Here is a 20432-nt window from a genome sequence, read left to right as displayed (position 1 = left end):
TCTCCGATTTTTCTCTTGCACCATCCTCCTTCCGCGAATGTTCAGATTTCCGCTGTCATCATGCCAGAACCGCGGCTCTCCTCCGTCCGCACCCACATCTTTTTTGACTCTGCACTTGCAGTCTGGAACCTACGAGTCTGTTGCTTGTTTTCGCCGTGTTCCACTGTTCCACGCCGGCCACGGAGCCGACACTTGAATGGATTCGTCTCACCTTCACGGCCCGCTTGTTTTTTTTCGGACTTGAGCGTCGCCCATGAAGTAAGTCATGGCCCTTGGGTCAAGGGGACCTTGAGATGAACCTCGGCAGGCCACTTTTTCTTTCGCTCGTCACTCATCGGCCAGCTGTTCGGTCTGTGTGTTTGTTGTGTGTTCCCACCAAAAGAATTGACATTGCCTGGGATGGGATTGGATAAGCTGCGCTATATTGCGATGTTCCATAGGTACGTACTATTTTGATTGCCATCTCTTTTTTTCTCTTATATATCGTCAACGCGTTGCATCCCCCTCCTTTTAGCCCAGCAACCTTTGGAGTTGAAGACTTGTCTTATCTACGTTACTATTGCTACTTCATACATCCTGAATACAATCGTTTGGACGTCTCCAGATTCGTGCGCTCCTCCCACTCTATCCATACATTACATCCTACATCATGTCATCACAACGCTTCCACCTGTTGGGTGAAGACCCTTCAGTCGTAACAGAGTTCGAGATTCCCGCCTCAACAGACGAGGAGGGCCTCCAGCATCTCGCCGCCTCTCACTTTGCCGTCGTCGACCACAAGGGTAAGTCCCCAACGCCCTGCCATGCCATAGCTCTTTGACACCAAACTAACACAATTACAAGGCGTTGGCTTCGTCTCCGGAGATGAGGCTCTGACAACAGTCGCCGATGTCCTCGCCGCCGAGGGCCCCGTCGCCATTACCATTGACGGTCACCCCGTCCGCGAAGTCCCCGGCCCTTCAGGTCTGCCCTTCATCGGCAACTACTTTGAGGTCTACCCCGACCATCTCGGTAACCACCAGCGCCTCTTCGAGAAGTACGGCCCCATCTTCAAGACCACCAACATGGGCTCCGTCATCTACCACACCAACGACCCGGCCATCGCCAACATATTCTTCTCCGAGAGCGATTTCTTCACAAAGAACATTATCCCCGGTCACCCGCTGTTCCCTATCAAGAACAAGGAATCCGGAGTCTTCCTCGGCGACACAGATACCCCTGAGTGGAAGGAGGTCCACAAGTTCCTCCCGCCCGCCTTCGGTCCCAAGGCCGTCCGTCACTACGCCCCGACCATGCAGGCCACTATTGAGGACTCCTTCAAGGTCTTTGACGAGCTCGACGAGAAGGAGGAGGCCTGGAACGTCTACCCCTACATGCTCAAGCTCGGCTCCCAGGCTGTCGGCAAGCTTGTCCTCGGCATGGACTTCAAGCACTTCACCGCCGTCGACGCCCCGCCCCACGAGATGGTCATTCGCATCGCCCAGTCCCTCGAGCTTAACAAGAAGATCACCTCCATGGGTAGCTGGTACGCCTCCCTGCCCTTCGGCGACCCCCAGCGCCTGCGCGACGCCCGTGGCCGCATCGTCGAGATGATGAACGAGTCCATCAACAACGCCTCCAAGGGTGTCGAGAACCTCGAGCTGCAGGAGGCCGCCCTCCAGGCCGACAACATGGTCGACTACGTCCTCCGCGCCAGCGACAGCAAGGGCAACAAGCTGCCCAAGGAGCGTATCATGGAGCCCCTCGTCGTCGCCACCGGCGCCGGCTTCACCACCACCTCCTCCCTCCTCTCCTGGCTGCTTTACGGCATCGTCGCCTACCCCGGCATGCAGGAACGCCTCCTCCAGGAGCTCATCGACAACGGCTTCGACGAAAACACCCAAATCACCGCCGACCTCACCCAGAAGCTGACCTTCCTCGACAAGTACATCAAGGAGACCCAGCGCCGCCACAACCCCTCCTACCAACCCGCCCGCACCTCAAAGGTGGACATGATTCTCCCCGGCGGCTACAAGCTGCCCAAGGACTCCATCTGCATCCCCGCCATCCACCACATCCACAACAACCATCTGGTCTGGGACAACCCGGCCCGCTTCGACCCGGACCGCTGGGACTCAGACAAGGTCAAGAACCGGCCTAACGCCTCGTACATCCCCTTCGCCACCGGCCCGCGCATGTGCATCGGCTTCAACTTCGCCCTGCAGGAGGTCAAGGTCTTCCTCCCCAAGCTCATCTACCGCTACAAGTTCAGCTTGGCGCAGGAGGGCCCTGTCGAGTACGACCCCATGTTCCAGCTCATCCGGCCAAACAACCTGTACGTCCGCGCCGAGAGGCGTGTCAAGTGGCCTCCTAGGTCTGAGGCCTAAGATGGTTTATGAGTTGTGTAAAAAGTGTTGGGAATCGGTTTCGGTATATAGAGTTCGTTTGTTGTACCATCATTGTCAGTGTATACCCTGGAGCATTGCATGGCGCAGAATATTTAGGGATTTTCGGGTAGATCTCATGATATAGACATAGAGCTGGATATGAATCTAGACTAATCACATGTTCTTTTTGAATCACTTTCCTACACTCATCGGCGATGAATGATCCTAGCCCAAGTATTCTAGTATTCTCATGCTGAACTAACTCTCACTCAAATTGCTGTGCCCCAAACTGCCCGTTCAAATCAACCTGCAACAACCTCTTCTCCTCAATCTCCCCTTTCCGCTCCACCAACTCCTCGACATCCCAGTTGGTCGCGACAAACCTCCCATTCAGGAACCGCGCCTTGTCCGAACAAAGCCAGACGGCCGTCCCGCCCACGAGAGCGGGGGTGTCGTGCGCAAAGGGGCGGAATTGGTCCATGGTCATGTCGGTGTGGACCATGCCCGGGTGCACCGAGACGGTGGTGACGTTGTCCGGGTTCTCGATCGTGACGTGGGCGTTGAGCTGCTGCGTCGCAAGCTTGGCGATGATGTAGGAGCTCATTGTGGGCACGACCCAGTGGGTGATCGTGGTGATGTTGATGATGTGGCCGTGGGCGGTTGAGGGGAGGGATTTGAGGAAGTGGAAGGTTGGGTAGAAGGTTCCCTTGATGTTGGTGGTCTGGTGTTGTTTTCGAGTTAGCGAGGAGGTTGCTCTTATATTTATCGGGGACGGGAGGGAATGTTCGGGCTTTCCACATACCAAGTCTTCTATCCAGAGTTTTGGATCGCTGTTTGTGATGAGCTCGAGCGAGGTCTGCACGGCGGCGTTGTTGACCAGGACGTTGGCGTGGCCGTACGTCGCGTTCACTTTCTCAAAGAGGGCCTTGATGCCTCCTTCATCTGTCATGTCGACGGGGTAGACCAGCGTTTCGACATTGGCGTTGAGCTCCTTGACCTTGGCCGCGACGTCTGACAGCTTCTTCTCGTCCCGGGCCACGAGGACGAGGGCTTTTGCCCCGGCTCTGGCAAAGGCCGGCACGATTCCCTGGGAACTTGTGAGCTGGAAAATTTCATAGACGGAGAGCGGCTAGATAATAAATCTCCAGGGTGCAAGCAGACTCACCCAACCACCGATGCCGCGGCTCGCGCCGGTAATGATGACAACCTTGCCGGCAAGGGAGAGCTCAGAGTTCTCTGGTTTGATGGCTGGATATTCATCTCTGTAGACCTTCTTTGTGAACTGAAGGGCCTTGACGTAAAAGTCTGGTGGCATAGAGTCGGAAGCCATCTTGACACGCTTCAGCCTGTAGATGAAAATGCTGATGAAAGAGCCGGTTGACTATAGATTTACCACGAAACAAAAATGTAGCTCCCCGGTGGCAGACGAAGAGCTTTTATCGGCGGGAAAGAATCTTGCTCTGGCTAACTGCATGTACGTTGAACCTAAGCCATCCCGTCGGTTCATCAAAGCTCATGCGGGGATCATCTTAGCCGATTCTCACGGTTGCCCACATGTAAGCACTTGGCAGGTTGAAAGCCCGGACGACGTGAGATTTGGGTTAAGTCTATCGCATGTTGGCCAATAGCTAGTGCTAAGGTAGTTTCTACTTTTTCCATGGCATTGGCGTCCGCTTACGACATGCATACCTTTCTGACAGCGACCACCGAAATGTGCATAGTGCTGACGCCCAGTGAGGAAGCCAGACAAAGGGTCTGAGACTTCTCACTCGGATAACCCACGACAACCCCTGTCAACCCATGGCAACCCCATCATCACAGGACAAAGGTGCTAAGCATCATCTTCGACGCCAACCATCTTGCACGACTCCCTCCACAGCCGCGCAGCTTTCGCCTCATCATAAACCCACGACGCGTACCCGGGGTCCGTCGTCGCCGGCGTGAATCCGCCGACACCAGGTCCGCCCTCAGTGCAGTCGTTGAGGTATTTCCCGCCCTTACCCTCCCACTCTTTGCTCACGGCGGCGTAGACGGTGGTAGCGGCGCCCTGCTCCGGGTTCTTGAGCATGCTCATGAGCTTATTGAACGTCTCCTCTCCCAGATTCGCCTTGATCGCGTCCACGTCGACGTTCTGCGACGCAGCCATGCTGGTCAGGATGGCGCCCGGATGGAGCGATGTGGAGTGCAAGCCGCGCGAAGCCCCATAGCGCCGCTCAACCTCGTTGGAGAAATAAATGTTGGCTGTCTTGGACTGGCCGTACGCCGTGTACGGCTCATACGACCCTTCCTCGTCAAAGTTGACATCCTCGAAGCGGATGTCGCTGGCGCGGTGGGCCATGGACGAGACGACAACGACGCGGGAAGCAAATTCCGGGGTTGAGGAGGCGAGGAGGGCAGGTTTCAGGAGCTGGAAGAGGAGGAAGTGGCCCAGGTGGTTCGTGGCAAACTGCGATTCGAAGCCGTCTGCCGTTATGACCTTTGTCTGGGCCATGATGCCTGCGTTGTTGACGAGGATGTTGAGCTTGCCGTTGCTCTTGGACAAAAAGTCCTGCGCGCCTTTGCGGACTGAGGAAAAGTCGTCGAGGGACATTTCCACGAAGTCTAGGGACCCGGAGGTCTCTGTCTTGGTGGAGGCGGTAATGTCTGCGATTGCCTTTTCGCCCTTTTCGCGGCTGCGGACGCCGAGGTAGATGGCGGCGCCGGTATGATAGAGCGCGCGGGCTGTTTCGAGGCCGATGCCTTGGTTTGCGCCGGTGATGAGGATGGTCTTGCCGGTGAGTTTACCAACGAGGCCTTCGTCTCGAATGATTTGAAGGGCTGTTGGGCGAGCGTCGCCTGGCCCCTTGGGGTTCTGGAAGGCTTCAGCGTATTTAGACATTTTGGGCTTTTTACAGATGTTTCGTTCCTTGGGATAGTTGTAAGTGAGAGATCAAGAGTGAGGGAGGAGGACTTGGTGAGTTGGTCTAAGATCTAGAAGGCATACACGGGGTTGAAACAAGATATTTATGTGTCTTGTCATTGTCATCAGAATTTCTTTGCTTTCTAATGGCTCTTCATCATGTCCGTCGTAGTTATCGTAACTTTCGCATTCTCATTCCGAACCCGACGAAGCTGGCGACTTACACGCGAGGCATGTCGACTGAACCCTGGGAAACTCAATTCAACTCCGCCAACCACGACATGCAGCTGTGGAGACAATGTTACTAATCCAAACGGCGCGTCGCCGGCGCCTGTGCTTTCTAGAGTTGGCGCTAGCACTCGCGGGCCTCGCGGCATGAGTTTTAACCTCATAGGAAGCCGTCGAGGTTCGAATGCGGAGATTGAATCGGCGGAGTTTCGGGAGCGGAGTGGGACTCAGGAGCTGGAGCAACCCGGAATTCGGTTTCTGATCACGTCTAAAAGCGCTCGAGCTCCCGCACTGGCAAAGCCACATGCAGATAAGTTCGAGTTGGTAAAAGTAGCTTAGGTCTCTAGAAAATCATGAGGGAATCATGTCATTCATGTAAAAAAGTAGGTACATTATTCATATAAAGATGCCCTCCAGGGCGGCTTTGGCGCCTTTCCTCCGGCTACTTTGCATAAGTAAGTACTTCATTACTTCATATTCGAATCAGTAGAAGCTCTAGTGATCTTCTGTTGCACTTCCACCCCCTTGGGGGAATCCCAGCCTTTTGAGGCCCCGTGTATGATGGCCTCTTCACTGTCGTTTCTCGATGCATTCCCAATGGACGTCTCCTCTTCCCTCCCTCTACCGCCCGACGTGATGGTAGCCTTATATCCGGTATGTCGGCTTGGTAGGCTCTGTAGAGGATACGAAGATCTCGTCCCATTCCCTTGTCCTTCCTTACCATTGCTCCCCAACGGATACTTTGTTTTGCATGAAGAGAAGCCCAGCAGTGCAGGAAAGAACGTTTTAAAGAACGCTTTCAGTGCCGAAGAGCAACCGCAGAAGATGGCGACGTAGAGCTCAACGGCGTACCAGATAAGCGAGCTGGCGAATTGTCGGTATATTTCGGGTTCGTTGGCTAATTGTCGGACGTAGTAGAAGCGAACGCAGCCAGCTGTACGCACTGGTCAGTTGCCCATGTTCCAGAAGTCGGTTGGACGTCCGTGTCAGCAAAGTTCGACTCACCCGCGACGCAAACAACTCCTAGCGCAAATACTGCCGACACCGCCCACTTTTGCCGCTGATATTGCATGTTAGCAGATGAGAGGAACTCTAGAGGCGTGTTCATGGTCCAAGTACCTGTGGTAGTTGCAAGCCCCAAATCATGGGAATCGGACATATCCAAAGACAAATGTCTGTGACAATGACGATTATCCCGGCGGCGTCCCAGAATGCCTGTTGCACCGCAGCCGGCATGCAGAATTCCGCATAGATCTCGTGATTCCCCTTGGACGTCCAGAATACCTCGGCAGGGTTGCATTCGATGGCGGACATGACGAAGTGACATATTCCCAATCCGATCACTGCCGCCATAAGTCCATACACCGTCCATCGCATCTTGGGTCGATTATCGAGGCGCAGGTAGAATAACAGAAGGCCGACTTTGACGAGCACGTTGCCGACGGCGAAGAATAATCGGGAGATATAGAGCGACTTTGCACAGGGGAGCGGGGTTAGCGAGTTCTCGTTCATATTTGGAAACCCTACCGCGAGACCCAGAAAGGATTTGTTTAAATATACCAGCAACATTGGCTCCCACTCATTCAACGGTATTTCAGCTCCTGTCTCTAATTAGCAAAAGGAACTTGGGCCTTGTATTGTCTAGCTCACTGATTCTTCCTAGGCCGTGTCTCACGGAATTCATGACGAAAACAGACTGCAAAATTGCGGCGATCTACATTGTTTCAGTCAAATAAAATTTGACGTATTGGAAAGAGTATAATACTCACGGTTCCGGCAACCATCATGACTACAGAATTGCGCTAGTTAGCAAGAATGTCACGATTAACAAGCTGTCCCAATGACACGTACAGTCGTCAGCCCCAATGGATTTCGTGATGGAGAACCTTGTGTATAACCTGACGCCCATGACGAAGACTATGATGATGATCAGTGACCCATTGACCCCGAATGCCCTCTGTTGGGCCGTATTGAAATCTGATATTGATAAGCTGCCATCTTCTTGGCGACTAGACAAGTCGCGAAGAAGGTCGTCCATGGCTGGTCGTGTCGAAGCAGTCGACAAACTTGGGTCCGAGTCGAGGACGGACCATCTCGCTGGGGAAAAGGACACGGGTGGCGGGGTGAGTCTGGGATAAAAACATACTCTGTTCTCATCCATTACAATCCTGTCGTCCTTGCCGGTTTCCTGATGGGGCTCAGTGCCTGGCTGGCGCTCGGACGACAGCCAGGATGACGAATGGCGAGTGCTGCAATGTCTTCCAGGAACAGAACCGGATCGTTGTCACGTTATGTTATTCATTGCGAGTGTGTGTGGAAATTGACAAGGCTCAGAGTGAAAGGGGGCCTTTTACGAGTCATACGGGCTGCTTATCGTGGGACGTGACTGTAGGTGCTAGTGATGTGGATCAGAATTATCTGCTTTGCGTGGAGCGCGGCAGTTGATCAGATAGTAAAACGCAATGGGAGTGTCCACTGAGTTGTCCGTCTCCCTTCACGATCCTGCTATTTCTAATCTTGCCGTAGCATGCTGTTATGAATTTTGGGTTTTGAGTTGGATGCATTACTTCATGCCCCGGGACCTTTCTTTCTCATTCTGTTCTAAGTCTTTAGGTAGTGAGCCATACAACGTGTCATGGCATTCGGTCTCTCAGTGACAATTTTGAATCTCCATCTTCTTCAAACGCCAAGTCCACCTTGTGGTTGGATATGTCAGATTAAAACCTGATCAAGCAGGGCTTGGGTCCTCTCGATGCAACGCTGTACGGTAAAATCACTTTCGATGTCCGCGCGGAAGGCTGCCGCCCGTATCTGGTGTCACATTCCGTCCTCAGAGTTTCTCAATGCAGAAAATCTCCCGCTGTCATGACTCTGCCCGACATTCATCTTGCGCGCTGATCCGACACGCCATGTAGGAGCCCGGAGAGACGCTGAATCGCGGAGCCAATATTTTTAAACGTGATAACGCGGTGGAGAGTGATTTAGCATTCCGTGGATCAGTCACGGTAAAATCCACAGGTCCTGAGCAGCGCAGCAGTGCCGTTGAGGATTCAATTGATACTCCCGGGTTAGCGGGACTCTGGGTCATCGATCGCGCTCAGACCAGAAGTTCGACCTGTCAACTTTTGGTGGACATTCGTCATGCGGGGAGGGCTGAACGGTGAGCGGGGAGTACCCCGATGCCGCTTACTACACAGGGTAATGAGCGTATGCGAACAGAATATACGGAGCGAGCATGCCTCTTTGTCTCCTTGAAAGAAAATCTCTCTTCTGCATTCTTACGAAGAGGTTTGCCCGCGCGGCTACCATCACCAGCTACCTTGAGTTACCTGCTATGCCAACGCGATGTGGCACATACGTCAAAGGAACACGGCGGCTTCATCAGACGAACGTTCGGATTCTCGGTGACTCCTGAGTCCGACTATCAGTTGACTGTACGAACTCTGTCCGCTGGATGAAATGTCCTTCTGTTACATTTACCCGGCTTTCTTCATGCACCTTTCAACCCCTCGGCACCACCAGGCTTCTGTTCGTCATTCTTTATAGGCATCACTCCTCGACGTGGGCTGACTCATTTGAAAGCTGAGTACATGCCCCTGAGATCCAACTATGATAGTTTTGCTTGGGATTTTCTCCAACTCGAACATCTACTGACGGCCAGCTAATGCAGTCTTTCGGCCGAACGTTCCACCCCAACGGATATTCGAACTGCATTGTGGCTTCCTATGTCTCCGAATGGTTAGAGTCCTCTACGATCTTCGATAGTGTGGATTTTGGGTACGATGGCGAACCCGAGGATTGTAGTTCCTTTCGTAATGTCACGCGTTCAATTCGATGACGCATCTCATGCGTGTCAACGGCCAACAATGCCTGCAGTGGTCAAGGAAGAAAACATCAGATGAAGCGAGTCGCGCAAAGTTTCACAGCCGACAGAAGGCCTTTCCGAATGCGCGATGCACGGCTTGTCCAGCAAGTTCCTAGCAGCTGCCTAGGTTGGCTATCAGCATGAACCGAGGCACGGAATTAGGACTATCTACGGCAAAGAGAGTTTCTCAAAACCAAGGCAGCTTGCGGGCTGCTTTCACTCACCACCACCGTCCATACACTATTCGAGAACAAATTGGATAGCAACACAAACGATGCCTTCGTCAGCTTCATCTGATGGACTCGGAAAGGGCAAAGTGACCCTCAGTGGTGCACAAGAGACCCTCCTACTAACGCTCTTTGCCCGCGCTAAGGATGCTGAATCTTCACGGCCGATTTTGAATGACCAATATGCCCTTGATATCGTCTCTCAGATCAAGGACCAGGGTTATGACTTCAAGCGTACAACGGCCGGCGGTCCCACCACAGTCATGTTTGCGAGCTCGGTCTCGATGCGCGCCCGCATGCTCGACATTTGCACTGAAAAGTTTTTGAGGAGGAATCCAGGCCCGGCTACCATCTTGCATCTCGCATGCGGCATGGACTCGCGTAGTCTTCGCGTCAAATGGCAGGGAGAGGGTCGCTTGTGGATCGACGCTGATAGGCAGGATGTGGTTGAGCTTCGCCGGCAGGTTATGAAGGATCCGGATACTGGCAAGGGCGATTACCAACTAATCGATCCTAACATTCACGACGACGCGTGGCTCAGCAACTGTAAAATCCCCACGGATCGACCGGTGCTGATCCTTTTCGAGGGTTTGACGCCGTACCTCACTCCCGACGAGATCTATGGCCTCTTGCGACGGATCGTGAACTACTTTCGGCAGCGCGGAGTCCACGGCGAGATCCGATTCGATGCTATTGGATCGCTTACGTATTACACTGCCAGCTTCTTTCTCAACTCTACGTTCAAGCTGATGGGGACGCGGTTCAATTACTATCTGGACGATCCGAGGACGTTGGAGCAGAAGGTCCCCGGTCTGAAGTTCAAAGAACGCATTTTTGGCACGCCAGATCTTTTGATCTTCGGATTCCTAGGCTGGGTTGTGGGATTTCTGGGATGGGTCGCCGATCTTTTCGGGCTCACAGGTCGCATTGGTGGAGGTTATGGATATGAGTTCTAAGGACTTTGATGACCACCATCACATGTGTTCAAACATGAGTTTTGTATAACCACAAATTCACGCGAAATTTCTTCTGAGGGACATAGTAGACACCGTGCAAAGTTAAGTCACACTACACGACACGCGAGATGGCATGGCTCATGCAGATCACATATAACACGAAGTTGGTGTAGCCCATAATGATGTTTGGCGTCGTGGTAGGGACACTTTCTGATGATGCGAATGCTTCCTCATTCCACGACAAGGTCGTCGAGATTGGTGGGTATCACTCACTCTCTGAGTGCACGTCATTCAAACTTCCGAACACATTCAGCATCTGAAAACGGAAATTGTGTGGAATTCGGTGCATAATTGAGAAAGGTTTTGGTGTTTGACCTCCAGAGTTTCAAGTTTCCTCACTAGCCAAGCCTTGAACGTTTTTGCCCAACTGTTCTCCACCGTGGTATCATTTCAAAATCTCACAGACCGCTGCTCGCTCAAAAGGACCTGAACTGCACAAGCGGCAATAGTCCACACTCCAAGAACAAAATTGCTCTTATGTATACCTCCCCCACTCGACGGTTTATCCGAGTCGAAATGCGCCAACTGTGCTGCAAAGGACGCAGTCCATATTCCCATCCAACTGAACCAAAGCCATAGAGACCCGAACCTGAGAAGGTATAGGGGCATACACATGACGATCGGACTGACTAGTACAAGAAGGAATCGGTGGAAGTGACGCCCTCCAACAGTATAGAATGAGTTGACGTTGATCTTCTGGTCATCGACAATGTCTTGGTAGCTATAGGCCGTGTTGAGGTAGATGATCCAGAAGAACACCATGAAACAAAGCGGCAAACAGTAACCGATGCTGTCACCGATCGATTCGTATCGACCGTGAATCGCGGATCGACCCAGAACTGCGGGCCATGCAATCGTGAATCCCAAGATGTATTGGGGGTATATGCGAAGCTTCAAAGCCATAGGTCGTTTGCCATAGGGGTATAGAGCCGAAGCCAATACTACTGGAAACATGTGTTGAAATCTAATGACATACGTTAGAATATCGGTGCATGTAACCATCTGTAATGTGAAAATTGGGTGGCCATACACATCCTTTCCATTGAGCATGTTGTGGACAATGGACAAAGACACGAGCAGCTGGAGTACCATCCACAGCATAGCATCCGTAGTGGTCACAATGCCGGCGGCTAGAGGACGGTCTTTAGTTCGAGTGACTTTGGCGTCAATGTCTCGGTCCACCCAGTCATTCCAGACCATACCGGCGCCACAAAACAGGTAAGCTGCGATGAAGCATAGCGTAGCCTGGCGGAATACAAAGGCAGGCTGAATGTTGCTGCTGGGATCGACGAGTTCGGAAGCACCAGCCAACAAAACCGACCAGACTATACCAACGTGAGTATTGTAGAACCAGACTCCGGCAAGATTAAAAACTAACCTCCAGCAAAGGTAGTGAAGAGAGGGTTGTACTTGTTGAACCGAGACAGAGTTACCAGGTGCCAGAACAATGTGACCTTTTCCGGCTTAGGCTTGCCCGTGTATATCTCTTTGCATTGCTTCGTAGATTGCTCAAGCTTGTATAATGCAATAGCATGTGAGATGCTTTGGTACAACATGTCGACTCGGGGATTGATGACGGCGACGATTGTGGTTTGGCAAAAGGAAAGGCGTTTAATTGAAGGAGCCCACGTTCGAAGGAAGCGGACCGAACGCGCATGTGTGGTTTTAAACCTCCCACTCTTTAATCCTCCTTCCTCCCCAGCTTTTCTTTCAGCTGTGGATGCGCAGTGTCCGCCTTGATATTCCACCCGCTAGCAGGACCACAAGCTCCGCGTGTGCGTCGGTTTCAGATGTGACGTAGTTTGTGCTGTTGAGTTCGTTGTTGCAGGGAAGTTGCCGTAAGGCTTTTGCCGAGGTGAGGAAGTTCACACGTCTCGGCGTGTATGGCATTGATCAGGACATCTTAGCACTGTCTGTGTGGTTGTAGGAGAACCCAGTTTGCATGATCTGCCTAAAGACACATTCAGCCCAAAGCTTCTAAATGGGAAGTTCTCTAGAAGATCAACATAGCAGATTTTGCAGAACAAAATTGTCTCTAAAGCTCTAATTATGTGGCCTTTCGACGAAATGGTTGAATTGCAATGGATGTATTGTTCAACTTTCCTTTCCCAATCACGAGGTTATCATAATGGCAGGTAAGAGCTACACAGTACGATCAACCCATTCTGGTTCATCTGAATTCTAGAACAGCCTAAGTCTCCGCAAGGCCGTGCGCGAGCTGGTAAGCTGCTTGATCAGCCCAGCCCATCTAACGTTTCTTTCTCGATCTCCTGCAGCTGATCTGTGGGGCATTCAACGGCAGAAGATGTTGAAGCTGGCCAGTCGAGGGGTGTTCGTTGCATGAAAAGAACAAGTGGATGTATTCCTTGATCGTCCATCAACCGGCAATGAAAGGGCCTAATCACTGTCATACACGTAGTCCGACAAGCTAGCGGTATCCTGGTCCGTGCCATCGAATTCACAGCACCTATGGGCAAAGGCGCCTCATTTTCAGCCGATCGTCGATGACTAGCTGTTTTCTTAGCCCCCCTTAAAACCAACGGTCATCGAGCTGATATAATTGTAAGATTCACATGATATCTACCGGAGCTGTGCTGACGTGTTTTGTTGTGGGTGGCTCTGATCGTTTCTACATATAGAGAATGCGAGCTTTGGGATCCACTTTGAACCTGAAATGGGGGCTGCCAGTTAGGAAGATGCTTGTTTGTGAGACTGTTGGGCAGTGCTTCCCGCTGGCTTCGTCATTCGCTAACGCGTAAGAGGCGGGATACCAGCAGTGAGGCTGCTAGGGTATGCCTTCTCTCGCTTTTCCCCATACACTTCTTCTCCCATTGAGACTGGGGACAGCCTTTGCTGAGATCATGGCGCGAGCTCATCTTCAACATAGTTCACGTGACATTCAGCAAAGTTCACAACAATTTGAACGAGAGATATTGCTCACAAGGTCGTTTGCCTTGCCGCTACTTGTTGTGAAGTCTACATTTATGTTCAGAGACTTAGCAACAATAAAATTTGTGGCCGCCTTTGGAGGAGTGTCTAAGCAACCTTGTGGTGTCGAGGTCCTGTTGAGGTAGTCCTTTTGCATGTCCAAAGCAGTAGACTGACGACGGTTCCAGTGGATCCGGGTCTAGCAGCATCAAGGCCAGAAACGGTTTTAAGTTCCAAACAGTGACATTGTAGATTCTACCTACCACTACCTAATGCCTCGTTCTTGTCAAAACTCCTTCAATGGTGCAGATTGCAGTCTGATAAGAGGTAATCATGTTAGGTATTCAAAAGCGAAGACTTGGAGAGACGCCCAAATTCCAACAAGCATTGACAAACGAGTTCTCGACCAGTGTCAATTGAACTTCTATCCCGAGGAACAGAGATTGGAGAAGTATTTTGGTTTGACGCAACACACACAATAGTTCTGCTACGAAGGACCGACTCCCCATACGCCTCTATATTGCCCAAACAACAACCGGCGAAACTCTCCTGGCTTGCTCACGTTACCAGGTCTTGGAGTGGTGGGTTGGGATCCGACCCGTGAGAGATGTACATACTTACCTACTGTGACTTGAGCTGGCTACTATATTGAGTCGCACCTTGAGTTGACATACTGCGGGTGAGTGAAGCAACGAACTAATGAAACGCAGCTAGTCTTCTAGCTGTTGTAAAAAAAGAGAAAAGGAGTTTTGCCATATGTCGACTATTCTACCTGCTAGCCTCGGACTTGTGTCCCGTGTCCGATACATCCATTGCCAAATTTCGAGTCCTCAAGTATTAGCAAAGATACACAAAGCATATCAACATGAATGTATATGTTAACCTTGACAACATTGTTCGAAACATGGGCAGAGAGCTAGTGACACAATCATGGTATGTTTTGCCCACGGAGAAGATAAAAGACACCCGCAAGTCATCTTCTCCACTTTACACCCACAACATAGTAGCGTCATGAGAAGCTGAGCTCGCCAGTACTTCCGGGCGGTTAACAGAGCTCTTATAAACATGAAACAAGAGTGAGTGATAAAATACGGACTGATTGCCGACCACATTGGTTGTATTGATCTGTCGTCGTTGACCCGGTTCTTCCGTCATACCAGCCTCAGAATGATGGTATTCAAGTACCCGGCCATTCTCTGAAGCTTTTACACGGCCGAGAAAACATGAGTGGGGAGAGCCTCCGGAGTCGTGTAATCAAGCTTAGAATGTTTGATGTGCCATGTCTGAGCCTAATTGTGAAGAAGTCTACCGCCCAGACGTCCTTCTAGTCTACATCTCAACAGTAAACCTCGATGGCCGCACACCACCAGAAGCATGCCACCTAATCCAGCAATATGGCATCGTGAGATTGACCAGACCTCATCATTCAACTCTTCTTCGGCATCTTCATCTCCGTCGCTTCCCTCTTCAACCTCGTCGTAGTCCCGGCATCCGGGCCTCGAAGTCTGTCTTGGCAATGATGCTCTCGGCGCCGACCTTCCCATCGGCTTTTTCTGGACCGTCTTCATGAACACAGAGCTGTTGATGTGTAATATGGTAGTCGTCGTGTACTAGACACTACAGCGCAGGAAGAGATGGCATGGCCTCGGAAGAGACTGAGTCGTTCCCTATTTCTTTAGTCTTGATAGGTGGAAGTTCTTTACTGCATGTGGGGTCTCGACTTGATGGAATGATACGCTGGGGTCTAGTGCGCAGACTGAGTATGCATCGGTGCTGGCAGAGGAGAGGGTAAATGTCAATTGGTGGTTTACCTTCACTCGAGAGTTCAGCTGTAATTTGCTTGTCAGTTTGGCGGTATACATGGGTTTGAGCCGCAGAGATATGTTCTCCAAGATTATAGGTATTTGGCTGCCCATTTGAATGTTATAAGTGCCACTTATGAAGAACTTCTACGACGTTGTCTGCACCAACCATTCGAGAGATGCTCGAGCTAATTTCCAAACCTGCAGCGTTTGCCTTGGGTATCAACACTCTATTGCAAACTTATTTCCCATCCCCGTTGGCACTGCTCTATGGAAACACCTTCGGCGTGAGTAAATTGGTCTACAAGTTTGTGATAATAGTCGCGCTGGTGAACATGATGGGCGGTGCATCCATGGCGGGCTGAGTTGATATGGTTCTTGTGGGGAGGAATGACGACGACTTGGCTTTCAAAGAAGAACCGTCCGAGGAAGGGATAGCTTAAAACTGTTTCCTGAGGCAGGCATCATGAAACCTGGGTAGATAACAGCGAGACAGCCGTTGCTGCGGAGGGGATTACTAGTGACGGATTGAGACAAAGAAGGGGCGCCGATATGGTTTAGCAACTAGATCATGGCACTAGACAGACTATTCTAGGCACCCGTATAATTGCTGCACACTCATGTTGGTTGACAAGCGCAACGTATGTCACTAAGTCTGCTCGACACGTACTTAATCCGGCCTAATCGGTTTAAAGTTTCGTGTTCTGCTCTTAAACGGCTGCCTATATAAAGTGGACTTCAGGGCATGAATCGGGCCGCCCGAGTGCAATTAAGGCCGGCACTGCTGTTCCCCTTTTGGGACAATCGCGAAGGAGCCAATCATGAATCGTCAAGTGGGCTTTGTCGTGTAAGTTCCCGCCTTAACCCACACCTTAATACTGGGTTGTCGACGAGTGTCGCCAAGAGCCACGAACGACTTCGCGGTCAAAGACAGCAGTAGACATAGATTAATCTCCAAATTGGGCCCGTGTTGTTACATCTACCTATCTATACACCTAGTCGGACATCTAACTGACCAGCCTCTCGGTAACTTCGGTCGCCATAGAACAAACGAAATCCATGCTCGGCTTTCGCTACTGCTGGGATGCAGTTTCCGAAGACTCTCCCTCCTTCTCCACTTTTTCAATATTCTTCTTCTCAGTGGTGGTCTGTTTCTCCCACATGGCATGGTATCGGCCTCCGAGCGCCAGGAGCTCGGCGTGCGTGCCACGCTCGACAACATTTCCCTTGTGGAGCACCACGATCTGATCGGATGTGGTGATGGTGGAGAGCCGGTGGGCGATGGTGATTGTTGTACGACCCGCAGTGACACGCTCCAGAGCGTCTTGTATCTGCCTCTCGGTGTGTGAGTCTAGAGATGCCGTGGCCTCGTCAAGCAGTAAGATACGGGCGTCCTTCAGAATCGCTCTCGCGATGGCAATTCTCTGTCGCTCGCCTCCGGAGAGTTTGAGTCCGCGCTCTCCGACCTTGGTGTCGTATCCATCGGGGAATGCGAGAATGCGATCGTGAATGTTAGCAGCCTTGCATGCCTCGTATACGTCGGCCTGAGAGGCATTCCGGTCGGCGTAGAGCAGGTTGTACATGATGGTCGCATTAAAAAGTACAGTGTCCTGAGGCACAACGCCAATATTCTTCCGCAGGCTGTCGAGCTTCAGATCCTTCAAGTCGTGGCCATCGACAGTGATGGATCCTTCATTGATATCGTAAAAACGGAAGAGAAGCTTCAGGCAGGTTGACTTGCCGCTGCCAGACTCTCCAACAATGGCGGTCTTGGTGCCCGGAGCAACAGTGAAGCTGACACCGTTTATCGCGGGTTCGCCCTTCTTGCTCTGGTAAGAGAATTTGACATTGTTGAATGCGACCTCTCCTTTGACGGCGGGCAGGGTGACAGCGTCGGGCTTCTCCACAATGCCGGACGTTTCTTTGAACTAGAGAAGCAAGGTTAGCGTTCCAGAGGTACTGTATTCAAATGAGGCAGGACCCACCAGCTCAAGCATTCGCTCTGCCTCAATGAGATTGTTTTGCAGCATGGTGTAGTAAGTTCCGAAGAAATTTAGTGGACCCTGCAACTGCACAAAGTAGTTGATCAAGCTGACGAAATCGCCAACACTCTGCTCGCCCCGCGAAATCTTGTATGCAGAAACAGCGACAAGCAAGGCAGTGCCCAGGGGAGAAAATAGAACTCTGTGTAAGGTTGAGAAAGTTGAGAGACCACTGCACCAGGCGTTCCGCCCGTTGGTACACCACCACATGCTCCTTGAATCTCTCGGTTTCAGGCACAACTGCGCAGTTATGCTGCACAGTCTCGTAGGCCATGATGGCGTCAGTCTTAGTAGCTTCCATCTCACGATTCTTGGTGGCCATATCTCTTCTTTGCTTGCCGCGATATTTAGCCACATAAATGGTCAGGAAGATGTACGACCACATGATGAAGAACACGATGATGGTGTAGAAGGCGTCATACTTGGCAAAGAAGACAACGCCAGCAACAAAGATGTCGAACACCATGGGGAAAACTTGGAAGCAGAAGTTCTCCAGAAAAGTGTTCATCGCAGAACCGCGGCTCAGTGCACTGGTCACTTCTCCAATCTTCTTGTTCAGATGGAACTCTAGAGAAAGTCCCAACACGTGTTCGAAAGCAGCGCAGGAGAGTCTGCGGAAGAGTGACTGAGAGACCGGGATCCAGAGAACAGATCTCGCGGCACCGAGAATACCCTGGTTGCCCTGGAGAGCACGGTAGACGACATAGAGAACAATTTGTTTGTAAGAATGGTGCCATAGCCGAGCGAGTCGACAAGAGTTCCGAGCTGAATGGGCGCCAAAACGTTGATAGTCCGCTGCCCGACCAGGAGTATGATGCAAACGACCACGATTCCTTGGTACACCGGAGAGTCCTTAGGCCTGAAGCAAGGCCAGTTAGCAAAGTCCGCAGCGCGGTCGAAAGGATGGTCACTATACCAAAGATACGGGAACAGAACCCTGAACCCAGCAAAGTAGTCAAGCCAACCCGTACCCGAGACCTGGGTTCTGGCAGGAGGCTTGTGAGCAGCAGGCCCGTGGGGGTGGGCGCCGCCGTAGTTGTGAGATGCCCCATTTCCGTTTCCATTCCCATTTCCAAGAAGGGACTGTCTCTCTTCGGGGTCCGACTTGGGTTGCAAGGGCTTCAGCTTGTAGTCTCTCAGGATGAGACAGACCATCATCGCTACCAGCACAACAATCCGAACAGCGGCTACGATATCCAGAGTATCGAGAAGGCCATTGTGGACACGGAACGAGTTCTTCTCAGAAGAAAAGACGGCTGCGATGAAGGCCTCAAAGAGCGTACCTACGATCCACGCATAGAAATGCGCCGATGTTGGCGTCCAAGGGCCTTCGGGGTCAGGAAGTAAGCCAGCTAGATAGTACAATAAGACGGCAACGTAGGATGCCTATGTAAGTGTCAACACCGAAGTTTCTCGTTGGGGTGTATTAAAGACCCCACTCACCAAATAAGCACTGAACGGGAACACGACTTTGCCAGCCCCATCGTATTGGCCAGCAATAGCGCCGTGAACAGCAAGGATGATGGTGGCAAGCTGGAAAACAAAAATGTGTGAGCTGTGAGGACAACTCAGGATCTGTTGAAGCGTTTCCTAAACTCACGAGTAAGAGAGAGAGGATGAGCTGGAAGCCCCAGATTATCCGCGCGTATAGTCGCGAAGCTTTCTTCTGCTCATCGTCCGTCGCGGTCTGACGCGTGACGCCATGGCGGTCCCGGTAGAATTGATAGGACTGCGACGCCAGTAGAGTGACAAAGAGGCCGCAGGGGTAGAGATAGAAGGCAACCTCCAGTCCCAGCAGAGTCTCCGCCATGACTTTAGCCGTTTTTATTCAATTTGAGGGTGTGTTGAACGAGGTCAAACTCATGATGGCAGTTGGGATGATGTCAACTCCCGACGGTGCCGCAGATTCTCCGACGGACCTCCCTGGCGCGATTGGGGTGCACGGACTACAAACCGGCGGGAGTTCCTCGGGGCACCGAAGATGGCATCAAAGCACGTGACATTGCATCTCGAATGAGGTGAGGTAAGCTGGGCACGTGATGAGGAAGGGAGCAAGATCTGACCTTACCTAATCATCATGCTGCACAGTCAGCTTCCAGCTCCCACTGGCCTCAGCTTTGGCCGAATTCTCCAACGCCCGGTGAATATTTCGTTAGGTTCACAAAAGGTCCGCCCATTCTCGCGCCATTCTTCTATGAGTCTATGAATCAGCACCAGAATCAGCGCCGCCCATCCGATGTTTATTTACTCAACGTCGCCGTCCTTCGGGTTACGAGATCATGAGATGTGCCCCAAGCGAGCCGATTACCCGTCAGGCTAATGCAGCAAGTTCTGCCTGGCCTATCCAACTTGGTCCAAGACTCGAGGGAGCCAGAGCCGATGTCTTCGACGAAGCGATCCAAGGCCAGCAACACACAAAACACCGCAATCCCCACGCCGTCTCGTGTCCACAATTCGAGATTACCGTCTGGGGGCTGTGCCCGCCCGTGTTCCCCACGCTGGGTGATCGCCCTGATCGTCCTGACCGCAGTTACCATGAACTCTAGAATCCTTGGCATCGCGTCTTTCAGCAAGATGTCGGGACAGCCCGCACAAGGCGACAAACCAGGCGCTTTTCAATGTCTTGGCATTGAGCTAGCCGCAAGGGACCGCACCATGATTGCTTTCTTCGGACACAATTCAAATCCCCATGTGTCTATTTCAAGCCCCTGACGATCTGTCAGTAGGAAGGACGCTTACTCGGTGATAGTTTCCCCCTAACCAAAAGTCCGCTCGCCTAAAAGCCTAGGTGCCGGGTGCCGAAGACCGATTTCATCCCAGATCGACCATGGCTGCAGCGGCATGCCCGTGGTGCCGTATTCCCTTGGAGAGAAACACCCCGCATGCTCATGCCTTTGTTCCATATTTGTAACGCGAACCAAACCAAAGCGTTCCACGCCCGATCGGGTTGGACGGCAACTTTACGGGGCTTCTGATTGGGCTGTGGACGTCTCCAGGGATACAGGGTCTACAGAATTCTGTCGCGTAGTCAGACGTGGTGCAAGGAGCTAGGGCTGGAG

The 20432-nt window shown here is 51.8% G+C and overlaps 6 protein-coding genes across 6 annotated transcripts; 2 read left to right on the top strand and 4 right to left on the bottom strand.

Moving 5' to 3' along the window:
- Window positions 1-649: 649 nt before the first annotated feature.
- Window positions 650-2366, top strand: N0V96_008317 (uncharacterized protein; the record flags this gene model as incomplete). Its single annotated transcript, XM_053192720.2, has 2 exons — window positions 650-782; window positions 844-2366. 2 exons carry the CDS (start codon window positions 650-652, stop codon window positions 2364-2366), a joined length of 1656 nt encoding a protein of 551 aa, XP_053049660.1.
- A 265-nt stretch (window positions 2367-2631) lies between these two features.
- On the bottom strand, window positions 2632-3696 carry N0V96_008316 (uncharacterized protein; the record flags this gene model as incomplete). Its single annotated transcript, XM_053192721.2, has 3 exons — window positions 2632-3087; window positions 3169-3453; window positions 3532-3696. 3 exons carry the CDS (start codon window positions 3694-3696, stop codon window positions 2632-2634), a joined length of 906 nt encoding a protein of 301 aa, XP_053049661.1.
- Window positions 3697-4197: 501 nt separating this feature from the next.
- Window positions 4198-5244, bottom strand: N0V96_008315 (uncharacterized protein; the record flags this gene model as incomplete). Its single annotated transcript, XM_053192722.2, has 1 exon — window positions 4198-5244. One exon carries the CDS (start codon window positions 5242-5244, stop codon window positions 4198-4200), a length of 1047 nt encoding a protein of 348 aa, XP_053049662.2.
- Window positions 5245-9632: 4388 nt separating this feature from the next.
- N0V96_008314 (uncharacterized protein) lies at window positions 9633-10541 on the top strand (the record flags this gene model as incomplete). Its single annotated transcript, XM_053192723.1, has 1 exon — window positions 9633-10541. The coding sequence occupies one exon, from the start codon at window positions 9633-9635 to the stop codon at window positions 10539-10541; it is 909 nt and encodes a 302-aa protein (XP_053049663.1).
- A 450-nt stretch (window positions 10542-10991) lies between these two features.
- On the bottom strand, window positions 10992-12157 carry N0V96_008313 (uncharacterized protein; the record flags this gene model as incomplete). The annotated part of the gene is made up of 4 exons (XM_065758293.1): window positions 10992-11032; window positions 11087-11565; window positions 11632-11926; window positions 11980-12157. 4 exons carry the CDS (start codon window positions 12155-12157, stop codon window positions 10992-10994), a joined length of 993 nt encoding a protein of 330 aa, XP_065613048.1.
- Window positions 12158-16404: 4247 nt separating this feature from the next.
- On the bottom strand, window positions 16405-19183 carry N0V96_008312 (uncharacterized protein; the record flags this gene model as incomplete). The annotated part of the gene is made up of 7 exons (XM_065758292.1): window positions 16405-17259; window positions 17317-17442; window positions 17576-17940; window positions 18000-18232; window positions 18290-18759; window positions 18817-18906; window positions 18974-19183. The coding sequence occupies 7 exons, from the start codon at window positions 19181-19183 to the stop codon at window positions 16405-16407; spliced, it is 2349 nt and encodes a 782-aa protein (XP_065613047.1).
- Between the last annotated feature and the right edge of the window lie 1249 nt (window positions 19184-20432).

Source organism: Colletotrichum fioriniae (genome assembly GCF_027942845.1).
Source record: "Colletotrichum fioriniae strain IMI 355084 chromosome Unknown scaffold_10, whole genome shotgun sequence".
Lineage (NCBI taxonomy): Eukaryota > Fungi > Ascomycota > Sordariomycetes > Glomerellales > Glomerellaceae > Colletotrichum > Colletotrichum fioriniae.
The sequence above is the reverse complement of the archived record's forward strand: the minus strand, read 5'-3'. Positions and strand labels throughout refer to the sequence as shown.